Genomic DNA, 18,469 nt, shown 5'->3' with positions numbered 1-18,469 from the left:
TGCCCCCTCATGTCTTGTTGAGGGTCCAGAGGGGGTCGAGCATGCTGAGGGGGTCGTCGCTGGGCCGCGGCCCCCGCAGCCCCTCGCCCGGCTGCGCCTGCAGGAAGGTCTGCTTGTTCATCCGCTGCTTGCCCTTGAGGGAGGCGTCCAGGGTGAAGGCCTCGGGCGTCAGGGAGGCCAGCAGCTCCAGCGAGGAGGAGGAGGGGGCAGTGGGGGGGGGCGCCGGCTCCCGCTCCCCCCCAGGGGGCGCGGGGCTCTCCGCCACGTGGTTGCTGCTCTCGCTGTCAGTGGGGGGCTCCGGCAGGGAGGGCTGGGGGACAGGGACCCCCACACCGTCCATCATGCCGTCGGGAAGCCCCGGTAGCACCTCGGCATCCGGCGCAGGAGCAGGATCTGGGCCCCAGCCCCGCCCAGGCTCCCCGCCGGCCCCACCCGGCTTGATGCTCAGCTTGGCGATGGTGGCCTGGATGGAGCTGATGGGCATGTCCGCCCCCAGGACCAGGTCCTGGGGGTCCTGGGGGAAGTAGAGCTGCGGGAGAGGGGCCCCGTGAGCCCTGGGGGCGGTGGAGCCCCCCCCCCCCCGGCCTCCCCCCACCCTGCACCTACCTTGGGGGAAGCACTGCTGGGGGCCTTGGGGCCGGTGGGTGCACCCACGCCGTGGCGGTGCAGCACCTGCTCAGCGTGCAGCAGGACGGCCTCGTAGCAGAACTTGAGGTGGAGCTGCCGGGGGGGGGGGCAGGGTGAGACCCCGCAGGCCACAGCTCCTGCCCCACGGCCCCCCGCCCCATGGCCCCGCTACCTTCTCCTGCAGCATGTGCTTGCGCTGCTGCCGCAGCCGCTTGACCAGCGCAGCCAGGTCAGGGATGCCATTGCCCGCTTCCACCTCCTGCATGGCCGCGTACAGCAGGCAGAAGGCCCCGGTGCGGCCCACCCCAGAGCTGCCGAGAGACCGCCCCAGTTGTGACGGGCCTGAGAAGGGCAGGGGGCTCCCCCCAGCCCCCCAGGAGCCCCCCCAGCCCTGCTCACCTGCAGTGCACGACAACGGGGGTGTGGAGTGGGCGCTGGTGCAGGTAGTGTCCGTGCACCTCCTGGATGAAGCGCAGGAGGCTCCCCTTGCTGTCAGGCAGGCCCCTGGGGGGCGGAGGGGGGGACATACACACCTTGGGGTGGGGGTCCCGCTCTCAGCCCCCCAGGAGGGGACAGCGCTGCTCCAAGCACCCTCCCCGTGCGGGGGCTGGAGCCCCGAGCCCCAGAGAAGGAGCAGTTCAGAGGTCCTGTGGGGCTCCAGCTGGACCCCCCCACCCCCCAGCTGCAGCGTGACCCCCCATGCCACCCCCCACCCCCCCCGTGCCCCCCGTGCCATACAGCTCTGGCCAGGAGGTGAACTGGAGGTGGATGACGGTGCGCTTGAGGCTCTGGTCGTGGTACTGCAGCGTGATCATCCTCTCCACGTGGGTGGGGGCGACCTTCAGGCCAGTGAGGATGAGGGTGATGGGTCCCTGCACCATGGGCTGGCCCCGCTCCGGAGGGAAGTACCGCAGCACCTTCTGCTGCGGGGAGGGAAGGGGGCACGCCGTCAGGAGCGGGCGCAGGCAGCCGCTGCTCCCCTGACAGTCCCACAACACCCCACAGCCAGGGTGACCCTCTCCTCCTCCCCGGGCACCCCCTGCTCCCCATTGTGGCCTGGCGCTGCCACACGGCCCCACCAGCACGGGAGGGGAGGGCGATGGGCGCAGGAGGTGCGAGGGGCCCTGTGGTGAGCCCTGCCCCAGCCAGCTCCGCCCCGGGCAGGGTCTACCTTGTCCAGCTCCTGCTCTGACACCAGCATGACGACGACGGAGACCTTCTGCTCGTAGATCATCAGCCAGAAGTCGGCGGCGGTGCCCAGCAGCGGGGCCTGGGTGGCAATGATGGTGGGGCAGTATGGCGAGAGGTCCTCCACCCTGCTGGCGTTGATGTAGTCGTCCTTGCCCGAGCGGAGGACGACGCGGTTCCTGTCGTAGGGCATGATGTCCTGGTGCCGTTCTTCATGGAGTAGCAGCGGGCGATGGCGATGGAGAGTTGCCGGGCGTCCCGCTCCTGGGCATCCTGCAGCTCCTTCCAGACAGCGTCCAGCTCGGCAGTGCCGCCAGGCCCCGGCTGTTCCAGCCGCTCCACCAGCCCGCGGAAGCGGTCAAGCTCCGCCAGCAGCCGCAGGACACGCTCTGGCTTCTCATAGGGATCGTTCTCGATCAGCTGCAGCGCCTTGGGCTTCTGCCCTTCCTTGGCATCCGCCTGGTGGGCTGCAGCAGGGGCTGGCCCACGGCCGCTGCGGGGCCGCCGTGCTGGCTCTCGGGGCTGGAGGGACAGGAGGTCATCGGTGGAGGAGCTCTGCCGCTGGAAGGGGGCCTCACCGGGGAGCGGTGCCGAGCCTGGCGTCAGCGAGGGCGGGGGGTCTCTGTGGCAGGCTGCCGGAGCCCGCCACCAGTGCCGGCGGCTGCATGGGCAGGGCCGGGCTGCGGGGAGGGGGCTGGGGAGGGGACCAGGGGGCCCTGCACCACCACCGCGCCCTGCATCGGGCTCAGGCCGGGGCTAGCAGACGGGGCGCCCCGGTGGGGGCCGGCCTGGCTGGGGGCGGGGCCCAGCACCATGGTGCCGGGGGGCATCTGGGTGCCGGGGGGCATCTGGGTGCCGGGGGGCACAGGGCTGGGGCAGAAGGGCAGAGCGGGGGAGCTGGGGGGCACTGGCTGCAGCCCACCCAGCGCAGCATGCAGGGGCTGCCACGGGGGGCCCGCTCTGGCCCGGGGCCCTGGGAAGGCAGGCCCCCCGCATGGGGGGCGGCGCCTGTGGGGGCAATTTGTCCTGCCCTGGGAGCTGGTAGAGCTGCGGTGGCACCGGGGGCTGTCCCCCAGGGCTGGCAAAGGGCTGCTGGGCAAACTGCGCCTGGGGGGGTGGCGGGAAGGGCAGCGGGGCCTGGGCTCTGCCCTGGGGCAGGAAGGGGGCTGGGGTGAAGCGCGGGGGGCCCTGGGCGCGAGTGGCTGCCTCCACGCCGGGCTGCAGCTGCGCTGCGGGGGTGAAGGCATGGGGGTGCTGCCCCGGAGGGAACGGGCGCTGGGCTGGCTGCCCGAAGGACTGCAGCCCCCCCTGGGCATAGGGGAAGGGGGCAGGGGGCCCCCCGGGGCCAGGAAGGGGCCTGGGGGCCGGGGGGGTGCGGTGCAGCTGGAGATGGGGGCCTGGACACTATCCACCGTGGTGGTGGCCGGACGGGTGCCCAGCGCCGGCTCAGGGCCACCTGCCGGCAGCTGGGCCCCCATGGGGGCTGGCCCCACGGCGGGGGGCCTGGGGGCACCGGGCTGGCCCAGGCCATAGGAGGCAGCGGGAACAGAGCCGGGCAGGGGGCCATGCTGCGGTGACGAGCACGGGGGGAGCACATGGGGCCCCAGGTAGCCGGGCTGTACCGGGCCCCGCATCAGCGGGGCAGCCGGGAAGAGCTGGGGGGCAGTGGCTGGGGCCGAGCTGGAGGGAGGCCCAGCCGCCTGTGGGGCAGAGGGCTGCAGGAGCTGCACCGGGCCCCCGCCGGCAGGGGGAAAGGGGCCCGGCGCCGAGGCGGGTGCCGCCGGCAGACGGTAGTGCCCGGGGAGGGCAGGTGGTCCCGAGAAGCGGGCAGGGGCAAGGGGCGGCAGCGGGGCGCCGGCCAGCCTGGCCGCGGGCAGGAAGGGCTCAGGGCCGGGGGGCCGCAGCCCGGTGGCCAGGGCTGGGCTGACGGTGAGGGCGGCCAGTGTGGGGGGCGGCAGGTGGGCCAGGTGCCCAGCCAGCACGTCCGGCGGCAGGCTGCGCAGCTCCCTCGGCAGCTCCGACAGCACCAGGGAGCCCAGCGGCGGCAGGTCGCCGGCGTCCAGCCCCCCGGCTTCCAGCTCCAGTGGCTTCTTCTGTAGGGCGGGCTTGGGGGCCGTGGGCCGTGGGGGCGGCTGCTTCTTCATCTCCCTGCAGGGGCGCAGCGGGGCTCAGCGTGGGGCTTGGCGTGGGGCTGCCGGCCCCCAGCAAGCCCAGGCAGGAGCTGCACCAAAGCCAAACCCTCGAGCCACAGCCCAGTTCACCCAGCAGCACCCAAGGGTGCTTCCCCGCCTCCCCAGCCCCAGTTTTACGCGCCAGGCTCGGCACCACCTACTTCTCCAGGATCTGCTGCCTGTTGGCCTCGGCGGCTTGGCAGGCGGCCCGGGCCTTCTCCAGCAATTTGGCAGCTTTCCCCTCCAGGTCGGTGTAGAAGTCCTTCCCCTCCTGCGATTTCTTCATCAGGTCCTCGTAGGCTTCGTAGGAGGCCACCAAGGTCTGAACGGTGGTGTTCCACCTGCGGAGGCGGGGACGTTAATGCCAGGCCAAACCCGCTGGGACCTGGGGAACCCCCCAGCACCCACCTGGGCCAGACACCGGCTGCGGGACAAACGGCCCCCAGTGGCCTCCCAGCAGCTGGACCGGACAAGGGATGGACTAGAGAAGCCGGCAGTGACCCCGTGCCGCTCCTCGGCTGTTTCCCCGCACCGGGGAACACTCTGCCCCGTGCCCTGGCCCCACACACCACTCACTTGTGCTCCACCTCGGCCAGGGCCTTGCGCACAGCTGCGTATTTGACGTTGGCGTCCGTCAGGGCCTTCAGGACGTTCTCCTGGGCAGCCAGGTTCTGCTCCAGGTAGACCTTGATCTGGTCGTACTTCTTCAGCTGCTCCTCGAAGAGTTTCTGCTGAGAGAGGGGAGGATCTGAGGGGCCGCAGGCAACTGGGGAGCCTCGGGGGTAAGTTGGGACGGAGCAGAGCTCTTGCTGCAGCCCTAAGTGGGATGTGGGGCACATGCAGCACCGTCCCTGAACACGGCGACTGACACCCACCTTCATCTCGGAGCGGTCGGTGGTGACCAGCGAGGTGGTGATATCGTCCTTCTGGATCATCTCACGCAGCTGCTGCTCCAGGGACGTCCGCTGGTCCCTCATCTCCTGCACCTTGGCCAGGATTCGCTTCAGGTTCTGCAGCACCTGCTTGTCGTCTAGGGCACAGGGAGGGCTGAGTGGCCACGCCGGAGCCCACCGAGCCCGGCGCAGCCTCCCTGGCCCAAGACCACTTGTGGGATGCGCTGCAGCCGAGGGGACGGAACCGCGGGGGTAAGGAACCAGCCCACGGCTCGCCCTGGCACGGGGCAGCCCCTCCCCGGGGCGCAGCGCCGCTCACCTTCAGTCAAGGCGGGCGAGGGCAGCGCGGCCCGGACCTGCTCCAGCGGCCCGCTGAGCAGGCGGAGGTTGCCGATGTGCAGGTTCATGGCTTTGTGGAGCTCAGTGTTGGTGAAGCTGGCCTTCTCGTGCAGCTCCACGTACTTGGAGCACTCCTTGCTGACCTCGGCCAGCCCTGGGGACGGCAGCGGCGGGGACCCCTGCGGCCGTGGAACCTTCCCAAGCAGCTCCTGCAGCTTCTGCTCCTGAGCCTCGTCCTCCTCGAGGAGGTCTCGGATCTCCTTCAGGGAAGCCTCCACATCGGTGAAGACCCCGGAGAGCACTGGAGGGGAGAGACATGGGGGGCTGGCAAAGGGCTGAAGCCAGGCATCAGCACAGCAGCCTGAGGAATAAATCTGGCTGCAGGCAACAAGAGAAGGCAAGGACACCCCACAGCCCGGATGCCTAGGTGCTGGGCTCAGGGCCTGCCTGCACTGGAGAGATGCCCGTAACAGGCTCCAGACAGCACCAAGCCCCTCGGCTGCAGCCCACAGGCAGGGCACGGGGGGCTGCAGCACCCCGCGGGGTGACGGCTGGCCTGCGAGGGAGCAGCATCCCCCACGAGCGGCCAATAGGAAAAAAAAAAAAAAAATTGTTTCAGAGGTGAAGGAATTTATACCAGCAAAGAACTGGCGATGGGAGCAGCCGTTCCCAACGTCAAGCCCCAGCCACGACCCCCCCGCTGTCCCCCCGTGTCCTCACCCTGCATGGACTGGACGAGGTTCTTGACGGTGTCGGGGCGCACGCTGAGCGCGGCACATTTCTCCATCAGGATGGGGGGGATGTGGCTGTACGTGTCCAGGTTGTCCACGGTCTCGGGGTCCAGCTGCATGGAGTCCATGAACTGGCTACAGGCGAGAGAACAAGCCCCTGAGCGGTGGCAGAGCCTCCCACCTCCCCACAGGTCCCCCCCATCCCAAACCACGGCCAGCACAGGGCGCAGGACAGCAGCATCGCCCCCAACGGTCCTGGCAAAGCCACAAGGTGAATTTGGGGACTGGTCACTGGGACTGGGGTCTGCCCCAGAGCTGGGCAAACTGGGACTTGACTGTGCTCAGCACAAGGGCGACAGATCAGGGACGTCCGTGTTCCTGTTGATGCCGGGGTGGGAGACCCAGGGAGAGGGCAATCGGGGCACCCCTGTGCCAGGCCACCGGGAGCCCAGTGGGGAGGAGTGAGTCAGGGCCCCGTTCGGGCACGGCTCACACGTACTCCAGCACTTCGTTCTTGGCTTCAATCTTTGCCATCACGTCTCTCAGCAGTTTGGCCTTCTCCTCGCTGCAATGGAGGAGAAAATAAAAAGTAAAAAATGCTTTAGTGCTGCAGCAGGAGTAGGGAAACCGCCACCGCAATCACAAGTGCTCCAAGCCCGGCGGGAATCAGCTGGAGCCTCATCTGCCCCCGGGCCTGCCGCACGCGGCCGTTTGGGGCAGCGAGGCCAGCTCTGGCTGCAGGAGACACACTGGACAGGAGCCAGACGCGAGGACTCGGGGACGTCTGGGGAGGGTGGCGGCTTCAAGGAAACCGCCACAGCTGGTTTGGTCCCCTCCAGCTCCCTGAAGCTCTGCAGAGAGGCTAAGCTGGGGCACAGGCTCGGTGCCGAGCTCGGTGCTGGAGATCTGTGCCCACAGCTCCGTGCCTGGCTGGCTGCCCTGCTCCGGCCAGAGCTGTGCCCGCTCGCGCGGCAGCCCGGGACGCACCTGTACAGGGAAGAGGCCTCGTGGGCAGCCATGGGCACAAGCTTGGCAAATATATCGGGGCCGGTGACAGCTGGATCCGTGGGGTTGACGGGGAGGGCTTTCACCAACGGGGCACCTGGGGGTCGAACACACATCACACGTCTCAAACCTCCCCAGGGAACCGATTATTCCCAAGCCAAGTCCCCCCACTCAACACCTTCATTCCTGGCAGAGCCCTGGAGAACACGGCACCATGGCATGAAGCCCCATGGGCCCCAGAACCCCACGGATACACCGCGTGTCACTCCATGTGTGTCCCTCTCCCATCAGGAGCCAGCAGGAGAGGGCACGGCCCATCCTCACCTTTCACGGACTGCAGGGTGTCCAGCGCAGGCACAGCTTCGTGGTAGATGAAGTCATTGTCCTTTTTGGCCGAATTATACCTAGAAACAAGAAGTGACGCCACATTGGTGAGGAGCAGACGGCACTCCCGGCTCCCTGAGCTCGCTCCCTGCGGGATCAGGCCCTGCCGCTCTTGGCCTCGCTCCAGGCAGAGTGAAGAGCGATTTCCACGGCAGCCACACGTCCCGAGAGCCTCAGGCAGCTCGAGCCTCAGGCTCGGCGCCTCGGGGGACACCGGGGACGCTCCCTGGGCTGCTGCGGCCACCAGGCGCTTCTGACCCACAGAGAAACAGGACAGTTACGCCCAGGGGTGCCCCGTGCACGGACTCACTTGCCACCAATCACATCCATGGTGAATCTCAGGGCTTCCTGGACGGTTTCTGGCTGGCCCTGCAGAAATGAGAGCGAGTTAGCACAGGCAGGGAGGGGGTACAGCCGGCCACAGCCCTGCCTGCCCCAGCTACAGCCCCAGCGTGCCCCAGAGCCAGCAGCAGCCTCTCCAGCCATCTCTCCTGGTGCCCCATAAAGGAAGGGAGATGCCTGCAGGCAGCCCCAAACCCTCTGTGTCCCTGTTTCACAGGCAGACCCCGTCCCAGGGCTCTCCGCGGTTTCCCCGAGCACCGCAGCACCGGCTCTGCGGGGAGCCCACCAGCGCAGCAGGGCTGAGCGCAGCAGACCCGTGGCCCTTCTGGCGCTGCCCACGTGCCCCCAAATGATTAAAACCAAACCAATCCCCCCTAAAGCCCTCCTAGAGTGAGCCAACCAGAGCCTTGGGCTTGGCTGGATGTCCCAGAGGGAAGCAAAGCGATGCTCTGGGAAGCCAGCGCGGGTTTGCCAAGCTACTCAACGGCAAGGAAAAGCTTTTAAACTGACACCAGTTCCCATCTTTCCCAGTCTGGCATCCCGCCGGCCTGAGCCATTGCTCAGCAGGGCCCAGTAACTTTAAAAACCCAATTATTGGTACCAGATGGAGCAGGAGCACACCTTTGCCAGCTTGATAGCTTCGTTGAGTTTATCCAGAGCGCTCTGGAAGTAGATGACCTGCGGAGGGACCAGGAATTAGTCTCGGCAGAGAAGTAGGTGCCCTCGCTTTGCACAGGAACACCAGCGCCAGTCCCCAAGGGCTGCAGCTTCCTTCAGCATAATGGGGCTTTCTGAGAGCAGCCACAAACGCTTGCAGGAGGCAGGACATCGTTGGTGACACACTCGTGTCCCCGGGGCTGCGGGTACACTAGCGTCATGATCTCTTCCAGGACTCACCCCGCCCCCCCCGCCCCGGGCAGGACCACGATCCAGACTGGATGAGCTGGGCCAACACGGCTCTGCTTACCCTTTCCCCAAACTTCTGCTGCTCCTCGGCCTGTTTTCCCATATGCAGCTGCAAGAAAACACGCATCGGTGGTGTAAGAGCTCCTTCGCCCCAGGGAGATCTTTGAAACGGGCAAGAAAACCCCGCAGAGCGGCCAAAGCCCGTTTGCTGGCTGTGTCGTGGTGAGCACTGCACCGCAGCGGGCGCAAGCGGCCCAAGCCGGGGTGGGAGCAAGGGGCAGGTCCCCAAGTTGGTCTCCCCACTTACATGGGCCACAGCAGCAAAATAATAGATTTTCATTTGAACCAGCTTCTTCCAGTCCTTCTGGATCTTTCCCAGCAGCGAGGCCGTCTCCGAGTTCTCCAGCGCCCGGCAGGCCTCTTTGTAGTAATCCACCACCTACAGAGAGAGGGATGGGTGCTCCCCAGAAAGGTGGATCCCAGGAGGGACGGAGAGCAGCGGGGGAAAGGAGGATTCACTGGCACCAGCGCCTGCACCCCAGGTCTCAGACCACCCTGCCAGCACAGCAAATCGGCCGGGGGGGAACTGGCGGATGGATTTTGGGTCAGAGCCAGGGACTAGTGACATCACCACGATAAACCTACCCCATGTGGAGGGTCAGAATCACAGGAGGGTTTGGGTGGGAAGGGACCTGTAAGGCCCATCTAGCCCAACCCCTGCCATGGGCAGGGACATCCCCAACCAGAGCAGGTTGCTCAGAGCCCCGTCCAGCCTGACCTGGGGTGTTCCCAGGGATGGGGCATCCACCACCTCTCTGGGCAACCTGCGACAGGGTTTCACCACCCTCATGGGGAAAAATTTCTTCCTTATGTCTAGTCTGAATCTGCCCTCTTTTAGTTTAAAACTGTTACCCCTTGTCCTACCACTACAGGCCCTGCTAAAAGATCTGTCCCCATCCTTCCTATCAGCCCCTCTCAGCCCTGGCAGCTGTAGGAAGGTCTCCCCGGAGCCTTCTCTGCTCCAGGCTGAGCCCCCCAGCTCTCCCAGCCTGTCCTCCCAGCAGAGCTGTTCCAGCCCTTGGAGCGTTGCTGGGGCCTCCTCTGGCCCCGCTCCAGCAGGTCCGTGTCTCTCCTGTGCCGAGGGCTCCAGAGCTGGACGCAGCACTGCAGGGGGGTCTCCCCAGAGCGGGGCAGAGGGGCAGAACCCCCTCCCTCACCCTGCTGGCCACGCGGCTTTGGGTGCAGCCCAGGACACGGGTGGCTTCTGAGCTGCGAGTGCACAGTGCCGGCTCCTGTCCAGCTTTTCATCCCCCAGTACCCCCAAGTCCTTTTCCACGGGGCTGCTCTCCATCCCTTCACCCCCAGCCTGTGCTGATACTGGGGGTTGCCCCAAAAGGTCCCTCTGGATGACATCCCTTCCCTCTAGAGGATCTTACACTCTCCTCTGAAGAGCTGGGGTTGTGCTCACAGCCCGAGGTGACAGCAGCACATCATACCACCACCTGTGCAGCACTGGAGCTGTGCAGGGTGCCCCAGCTGCTGATCCCACGTGTCGCTCCGTGCAGCGAGCGCCGAGGCAGAAGCAGCCAGAGATCAGCGCAGCAGAGGTTGCCCAGGCACTCACCTGCGCGCTGATCCGGGCCACGAGGAAACTCTTCCTGTTGTCCAGCATGGACTTCTCCAGCAGACACTCCTGCGCCTGGCCCTGCCAAAGACAAGCGGGGAATACTCGGTTTCCCCCACGCCTCAGGGCAACCCTCCTGTGTCCAAGCCAGCACCAGGCCCCGAGCCCTGGCAGGACCCACCAGCTTCAGCCCCTTTCTTCAGGGCTCAGTGCAGCACAAGTAAACACCAGCCCCAAGGGACCCTCAAACAGCCCGGGACGAGCAGAGCGGCACAGCGCCTTCCCTCTCCCCCACTGCCTCCCAAAACCTCCTTCCCTCCTGCGGGAGGGAGCCCCTCTTGCCCACAGCAGCCCGCACCCTGCAGACAACAGCCACCCTGGGGCGCTGGGGTCCTGCCTCGCCCGGCTCCAAGTGCTTGGGACTCAGCGAGGAGCACCCAACCCTCCAAACACCCCTCTCCTGGTCGAGCAGCAGCTGCCCCCGAGGCATGCAAGAAGCCGTCCCAGTATGACCAGTGCCCCGGAGGAAGCAGAACCAAGTTCCTACCAGCATGAGGTTAATGTTAAGGTTGAGGATCTGGTGGCTCATGTCTACGCTGTAGGAGTGGGGGAAGTGATCCCGCAGGTACGTAAACGCCCCGGCAGCACACTGGAAATGGGTGCAGGAAACCTTCATGCCCTGAGAGGACGGGAGAACACGTCAGGCGTGCGCAGCCCTCTTGCACGCACACCAAACCAGCCAATGTCCGTAGGCACGTGCTGCCAGATGCCAGGGATTTGTGGAGACTCAGCAAGACCGGAAAAGCAGTGATCGCCCTTCACACGGGGCGTTAGGGTGACAAACCCCAGCTCAGCAGGGGTTAGATATTCCCTGCCTCCTGCGAGACCCCAGAAAGCAGCTGCCACCAGCCTGGGGCGAGTCCCTGGGACTCACAGGGCTCTAAACAGCTCGGTGCGTTCCCCTGGCCGTGCAGGCCCCAAGCTGCGTCAGATCACTCCCTCCTGGCCCTGTGTGCCGCGGGTGGAAGGTCAGCCCGGCCAGCAAGCCCGGAGGGACACAGCCATGAGGCTCTACAGCGATACCGGGTCACCGCAGACATCCAGAGCTGGTGTCTGACATCGACATGCTCATAAATGCTCGTAACCACTCAGGTTACAGAGGAGGAGAAGTCCTTGGCGCTACCAGCCTCTGGCAATTCACCACACGGGAGAGAAAAGTCCTTGAGAGAGGACCCACGGGATTGTTACCTCCTCGGACACTCGCTTGTCCATGGCGCCCAGCATGGAGTGCAGCGCACCTGCGGAAAGAGGACGGCGGCTCAGCGGGGCGAGCACACCGTGCCAGCCACCGCTCCCGACCGGCCCCACTGCCGGAGGCCGGGTGTCTCGTACCAGCGAAGCCTAAATCTGCAGTCAGTTGGCCACAGGAACCCAGCCGGCTCTCTGTGCCAGCGGGACACAGGGAACCCTGGCACTCACGATGCCTCACAGGACACCGGTGTGAAAGACCACACACGCCAGTCATTCAGCACAGGCAAGTCCCAGGCTAGAAACAACCCCTCAGTATTAAAAAGCGAGTATCTAACACCCTCCTGCTTTTACAGACATGTTTCTACCAACTTCAGGGAGCAGCCACCTCTCGAAAGGGGCCCGGGCACCACAGCAGCTCCCGTCGCCTTGGGCCCTGCAGCGTGCGGGGTTTAAGGTAAAGCTGTGCGCGGTCGGCTGGGAGAGCGCAGTCAGCAGGAGCGTCTTCAGCTGCACTAACAGGGGCCAAGCGTCACCTTCCCTTCCAGGCTACCAAAAACACCCCACTGTAAGCCGTGATTGTCTGTGGCTGGAGAGCAAGGGAGGGGGATGAGTGTTTGACTTGATGCTTTTGCTGGTTTTGAGGTGGTAGGATGCTGGATGAGCTGGACAAAGCCTGACTGAGGCCGTCACCGTGCCAGAAAGGGGATTTGCAATGCTGCAACCCAAAATCAGCCTCCTCGGTGCAACCTCTGACCGAGGTGCAGTGCAGCGCAGGACCAGGGCGCGCTCGGACCAGGAGGAAAGGATTCTGACAAAAGCCAAAGTCAACCTCTTGTGCAGCTCCGACGCTCAGCACCCAGCCCTGTGGGCAGCACAGAGGAAGGGAAGAGGCACAACCAGGCTGAGGCACGGCTGCGGGTGGGACCGGGCGGGCCGTGCTGCTGCCTGGCCGCTCCGAGGAAGGCTGATGTGGAGCTTGGAGCAAAGGCTGGGCAGAGGAGAGGCACAGGGCAGACCAAGGGGGCAGCCGGTCTCCCAGGCCCTTACCCAGGTTGTAGAGGATGCAGGCCTGCTCATACTTGATGTCCTCATGAGTCACCGTCTTGCCTGAGAAGATCTCAGTCCTGCAGGGAGAGAAGCCCAGTTACCAGCTGTAGATGGAGGTACTGGTGCTCCTGGGCATGGGCCACAAAAAGAATTTGCCAACAGACACAATCCCTCAGGGGTTCAGAGAAGGGGCTCTCCTGCCTGGTGTCACCCGGTGCATCGAATCAAGGCGACGGAGGCGGTGGGAGCTGGTGGGACGGCGCATCTCCACGTGGCAGGCTTGTTTTGGCTTTGTTAGCGCACAGACACCCCGTTTACACCCAGCCCAAGCGACACTGGGGGCCTCAGCACTGTCACCTTGCGAGGCGACACTGTCCTGCCTCTGCCTTGTGTCTCCTCAGAGCCAACTACTGTGTCGTTGTATTGGGTTGGCGTGGCAAGGGTTTGGTATCGGGGGCTGCAGGGGCGGCTTCTGCGAGAAGCTGCCAGAAGCTTCCCCCATGTCCGACAGAGCCAGCACCAGCGGCTCCGAGACGGACCCGCCGCTGGCCAAGGCCGAGCCCATCAGTGACGGTGGCAGCGCCTCAGGGGAACGGAGCGAAGGACGAGGAAACCCTGTGCAATGGCAGCCGGAGAGAGGAGTGAGACTATGTGACACAGCCCTGCAGCCCCCGGCCCAGAGCAGGAGGGGCAGGAGGGCTCCAGGCACCAGAGCAGAGGGTCCCCGGCAGCCCCCGGGGAAGCCCCCGGGGGGGCCGGCTGTGCCCCAGCGGCCATGGAGCTCCACGGGGGAGCAGATCTGCACCCGCACCCGGGGAGGGCCCCACGCCGGAGCAGGGGGATGCCCGAAGGAGGCCGTGACCCCGTGGGCAGCCCGCGCTGGGGCCGGCTCCTGGCAGGGCCTGTGGCCCCGTGGGGAGGGAGAGGAGCCCCGGCTGGAGCAGGTTTGCTGGCAGGACCTGGGACCCCGCGGGGGCCAGGCTGGAGCAGCCTGTTCCTGAAGGACGGCACCCGTGGGGGGACCCGGGCTGGAGCAGCTCATGAAGAACTGCAGCCTGTGGGAAGGACTCACGTGGGAGAAGTCCAATGGAGGAGGGAGAGAAATGGGGATTGAAGGTGGGCCCGGGCAGAAGGGAGGGGTGGGGAGAAGGAGTTTTAAGATTTAGGTTTATTTTTCATTACCCTGCTCTGATTTGACTGGTAATAAATTAAACTCATTTCCCAAAGTCGAGTCTGTGTTGCCTGTGACAGTAGTTGGCGAGTGATCTCTCCCTGCCCTTATCTCGACCGACGAGCCTTTTGTTATATTTTCTCTCCCCTGCCCAGCTGAGGGGGGAGTGACAGAGCAGCTTTGGGGGGCACCGGGCCTCCAGCCAGGCTCAGCCCTCCGCAGTTGCGTTGCCTGATGGTGCAGCTTAGGCGTCCTGCCAGATCCCCAGGGCAGGACGCCGTTTCCCAAGGGGTCCCCAGGACACCCCTGTGCCACCCAGGGCTTTGGAGAGGAGCATATCAGATGTCAGCGAAGGACATGCACAGGGAAGAGGAAGCTATTGCTCTGCTTTGGGTCAGCCTGCGCATCTCGGGAGGCTCCCATTGGGAGCCGATCCTCCCATCCGCAACGCCCGAGCCCCACGACGGAGAGAGGGTACGGGGAAGAGGCTCCTCCTCACCATGCGATGGGGACCGCAGCCTCCTGCTCGGCGCCCATGGGGATGCGGCTCTGCAGGTAGTGGAGCTGGCCGAAATACTTCCGCAGCGTGCTGCAGCCCTCAAAGTCCCTGGGCACGTTGACGGCGCTCTGGAGGGGAGAGAGGAGGAAGAAGAAGCTGCCCCGGGGACCAAGCCACGCTCACGGGTAACGCATCTGCCTGATTCGTGCCAAGATCTGCAGGCAGGAGGGGACAGCCCCGCGAGAAGGAGCGAGACCTTACAGCAAACACTCGCCTAATGCAGCTGGAAAAGCTGTTTGGCTAAAAACGAGGCTGAAGGAGCCGCTTTATGGACCCAGAGCAACCGGTTTGGGGAGGAAGAGTCTCTGCTCTCCCTGGCACAGGCTCCTAAGGGCGAAATAAACGGGAGGAATTGGGGAGCATCTGAAAAGGGGGTGTCCTGGACAGGGCACAGGAACTGCTGCTACAGCAAAGCTGTGCTGGGAGAAGAAAGGGGAGAGCAGGAGACCCTGGAAAGGGTTTCCCAACCTCCTGCTTCAGGGTTAAACCCGCTGGCAGAGCTCCCCAGATCCCAAGCTGCGGGTGTTTAAGCACCCACCCACCTCTGTGCCTCCTGAAGACCACCGCTGTGCTTTGGAGATGCTGGTGAGATGAGGCCGGTGCCAGCACCACGAGTTACCCCAGCTCCACCTTGCGCATCAGGCTTACAGCCTCGCTACAAAACCTACCACGTGGCACAAACCGACACCGGTGCCAGCTCGGGGAGAGTCTCTGCTGTCTCCAGCCGGCTTTACCACCCGTGTCTCAGCTACCAGCGGCGCGGGGCCGAGGCTGTCTCTATGCTGCTCAGAGGCCCCCAGACTGATGACCCCAGTGACTAACACAAGTATTTGGGCTCCGGAGCTGAGAGCAAAGGGCTGATTTATTCCCTGCAAAGACCTCAGGCACCAGCCCGACCGGACAAAGTGAGTCCTTCCACTCAACAGGGAACTTGTACTCAAAACAAAACTCCCCCAAATTCAGGGAAGTGGATACAGCAGAGCCCTAACGCCCAAGCCCTGCCCACTCCTTGGGAAGTCAGAACCATCTGGGGAGGCCGGGACGTAGCCTGGCTGCCGAAAGCCTCATCCGTGGGCCCCTAGTGAGGAAGAGGAGTGGCCACAGCAGTGCTCCAGCACAGCTTCTGGCCCAGGGAGGCAGCAGGAGCCAGCAGCTGCGTCCTTGAGCATGGGACGGGTGATGAACCAGCTCCCCTAGTTGGGCTCTGGCAGGTCTCACCGGGGCCGCGAGCAACACGGGATGGAGCCCAGCTTACCTGTCGGAGCAGCTCCAGCTTCCGCAGCTCCTCGTTGTAGTTCTCCGGGTTCTCCCCATAGTTCTTCAGGACAAACTGGAGGGGGAAGAGAGGGGTGAGAGACTGGCCCTGTCTGACACCCAGAGCCACCTTCCCAGCCCCGCACTGGAGCTACAACCAGCGGCTCCTCCAGGGAGGCCAGAAGCCCCCGCAGCGGGTCTGGCTTGCGCTGGCTCAGAGCCTCGTATGTCCTGGTTCAGAGTTTCTTCCCCCCCTAAACCTTGCCCGGCTCCTACTGAACTTCAGCTTAAGGCAAAGCCAGGGTGCAGAGTCCTGCAGAGACGATGTCAGGAGGCGAAGCCCTCGGGAGAGGCACCGATCCGGCACACGCCGGGAGGCGACGGCGACCTCAGAGCTGGGGCAGAAAAGCCAGAATCAAGTGCCCGTAGGGTCCTGATGAATCACCAGCAAATGGGACAGACAGAACCGAACTCGCTCTGGCTTCACGTCCGATACCCTTCCGGGCTAGGATGAGAGCCAAGCCCCTTGCTGACCGTCATGCTGGCGGCTGGCCAGGAAGGCAGCTCAGCACGGCGAGGGGCGAAAGAGAAACGACACGGGGCAGCGCGTGCCTACGCGGAACAGCACAGCACCGCGGCCCCTGCTGGAGGCTCCTCGGTCACCGCGGAGAGCAGCTGGAGCCAGGCCTTGGCCAAAAATGCCCTAGCATCCCTGAGGAAGGAGCTCGGCGATGAGCTACGTCTCCCCACCGTTTGGGGAGTTGACTGAACTCCCCAAACCTGCCTCTAGTGAGGGTTTCGGGGTCCTCCAAGGGTCTGGGCAGGAATTCCCGTCAGCCGTGGGGGAGAGTCAGGGACCTGCAGCCGCACTCTGCCCTAGTTCAGGCAGACAGTGGGGGCTCGATGCACCCCAGCGGCTGCCAGCCTGAGGGAGGTTGGGGACATTTGCAGGGCTGCCCGCACCCTCTGTCGCTTAAACTCAAGGTTAACACAGCTCAGCGCTGGAGAAACGTGCGAGGTTTCCTCTCCTCCCTCTCTGTTTTGACCAGAGCGCCAGGTTTCTATGTGCTGTTGCTTCTCGCGAGCCAGCAAAACAGAACATGTTTCCACCAAATATCCGTGGGGAAGCCTGGTTCCCAAAACAGATTTCTGCCGCACACAAAAATTCCCTAAACAATCCATTTTTGATAAGCTACCATCCCTCGGGCCCAGCTCAGACCTGGAGGCCACTGTCCACTCTGCCGCCGCTCCCCGTGGGGTGCCACCACAGGCAGGCACGGTGGGGCCGGAGCCACACCGATGGCGGCCGCACCTTGTCCTGGCTGGCACGGCATGACTCAGCTGAGCCATCCTACGACACCTTCCTGCCAGCACAGGGACAGCCCCGCCAACGCTAACGCCACTGCCCGACGGGACACCAGGCCCCCTCGGCACCCCAAAAACCAGCAGGGCGGGAGGCAGGTGGTGAGACGAACGCAGGAGAAACTCCCCCAATCCTCCTTCCACATCAATAAATCATGATTTTCATCTGTAGGCGGCACTAGAAAACACCAGTCATAGGTGGAGCTTATTTACAGCTGCTTAATTAAGTTCTTCACCTCCCTTAAGCCGTCAGTTTGGTCACTGCCAGGGCTGGTCACATCCCCTGCAGCCCCTGAGGGTCCCTGGGAAGGAAGGAGCCCGTTGCCTCATACACTTAACCTGCTTCCGATGGCGTCAGGGCTTTTAAGTGCCTGATATCAGCCCGGGCTGCCAGTGGCGGGAGAATCAGCTCCCCCCCTCCTCCGTTTCCCCTTTCACGCAAGCCGGCGGGATCGAAGGGAAAGGAGACGCGAGGTATCAACCATCACCAACCCGGATCTGCTAACAACACGCCACGGCGTTAATAACTGCCGCTGTTGGGGGAGGCCGGATCCGGCGTCGGGAGCCAGCGCCGTCACATGCGGCCAGTGCGGACTTGCCAGCTCACCGCTCACCCCGGGGAAGGCTCTGCCCGGGATGGGGAGCGCTCCAGGGACTCCCGAACCCAGACTCTGCCCCCCGGCAGCACCGCGTTGGCAGGGACCCGCTGACCCACGGCGGAAGGTCCCGCAGCCCCTCCGAGGCAGTGAAGTGAGCGGGGCCAGGCCGGGGGGCTGTCGGGGGCACGGATGCCCTCACGGCCTTGCTCCCCCCATGACACACAGGGCGAGGAGCCACGGTGGACCCAGCCGGCACACCTCACCCCCTCCCTGCCCCTCCCCTCCAGGAGCCACCCAAGGCCTCGCCTCAGTACAGACCCCCGCCTCAACACCCCGACCCACAGCCCCCCCAGACACCCCCAGCTGTAACTCCCTGCTCCACCTGAGCCCCCCAAAAATCCCTAAGCCCCTACACTCTGCTGGGCACCCCAAAGCCTCCCTACAGCCCAAACATCCCCCACAGAGCCCCCAGGCCCCCTCAAGGGCTCCTCCTCCTCACAGACCCCAAACACCCCTCATGGACCACCCCCCCGACACCTCCCCGCCCCCCTCCCTCACAGACCCCCTCTCCCCCTCTCTCACAGGCCCGCCCACCCCCCCGAGCCCCTCGCAGGCCCCAGCCGCCCCTTCTCCGGCCCCACCTTCTTGACGGCGGCGTTGAAGGCGAACTCCCCGGCCTCCTTGAGGTCGAGCCAGATCATGGGCATGCGGGGCACGGCCTCCATCCCGGCCTGCGCCCGCCGGAACCGCCCGCCCGCCGGAAGCGCGCGCGGAGCCTCACGGGAAACCGAGTCGTCCCGGCGGGCCTCGCCCCGCCTCTTCCGGTACCGCCGCCACGCCCCCGTGGTGCCGTTCCCATGGAGACACCCCGCCCCCCTGCGGCGCATCAAGGGCGGTTCCCATGGCGACGCTTCGCCCGCCTCCTGAAGGCGGGGCTGCTGGCAGAACGACGCCCCGCCCTGAGGCGTGGCAAACGCCGTTCCCATGGCGACGCCTCTCTCGCTGATAGGGGGAAG

The 18,469-nt window shown here is 65.2% G+C and overlaps 1 protein-coding gene across 1 annotated transcript; it reads right to left on the bottom strand.

Annotated features, from left to right (window-relative positions):
* Positions 1–18,178, bottom strand: PTPN23 (protein tyrosine phosphatase non-receptor type 23; the record flags this gene model as incomplete). Its single annotated transcript, XM_081996730.1, is given in 32 exon segments — positions 1–529; positions 607–720; positions 800–938; positions 1,027–1,131; positions 1,366–1,550; positions 1,799–2,022; positions 2,025–2,276; positions 2,279–2,342; positions 2,344–2,433; positions 2,435–2,494; positions 2,496–2,808; positions 2,810–3,173; positions 3,176–3,963; positions 4,148–4,327; positions 4,563–4,714; positions 4,862–5,016; positions 5,199–5,519; positions 5,939–6,084; positions 6,449–6,514; positions 6,937–7,051; positions 7,279–7,358; positions 7,649–7,707; positions 8,302–8,358; positions 8,648–8,695; positions 8,894–9,025; positions 10,211–10,291; positions 10,758–10,889; positions 11,459–11,508; positions 12,509–12,585; positions 14,179–14,306; positions 15,494–15,568; positions 18,095–18,178. Coding segments are annotated over 32 exon segments (5,358 nt in total). The 3' UTR covers positions 1–7.
* Between the last annotated feature and the right edge of the window lie 291 nt (positions 18,179–18,469).

Source organism: Phaethon aethereus, assembly GCF_964289735.1.
Source record: "Phaethon aethereus genome assembly, chromosome: 2".
Taxonomy (NCBI): domain Eukaryota; kingdom Metazoa; phylum Chordata; class Aves; order Phaethontiformes; family Phaethontidae; genus Phaethon; species Phaethon aethereus.
This window is presented reverse-complemented; position numbering and strand designations above follow the sequence as displayed.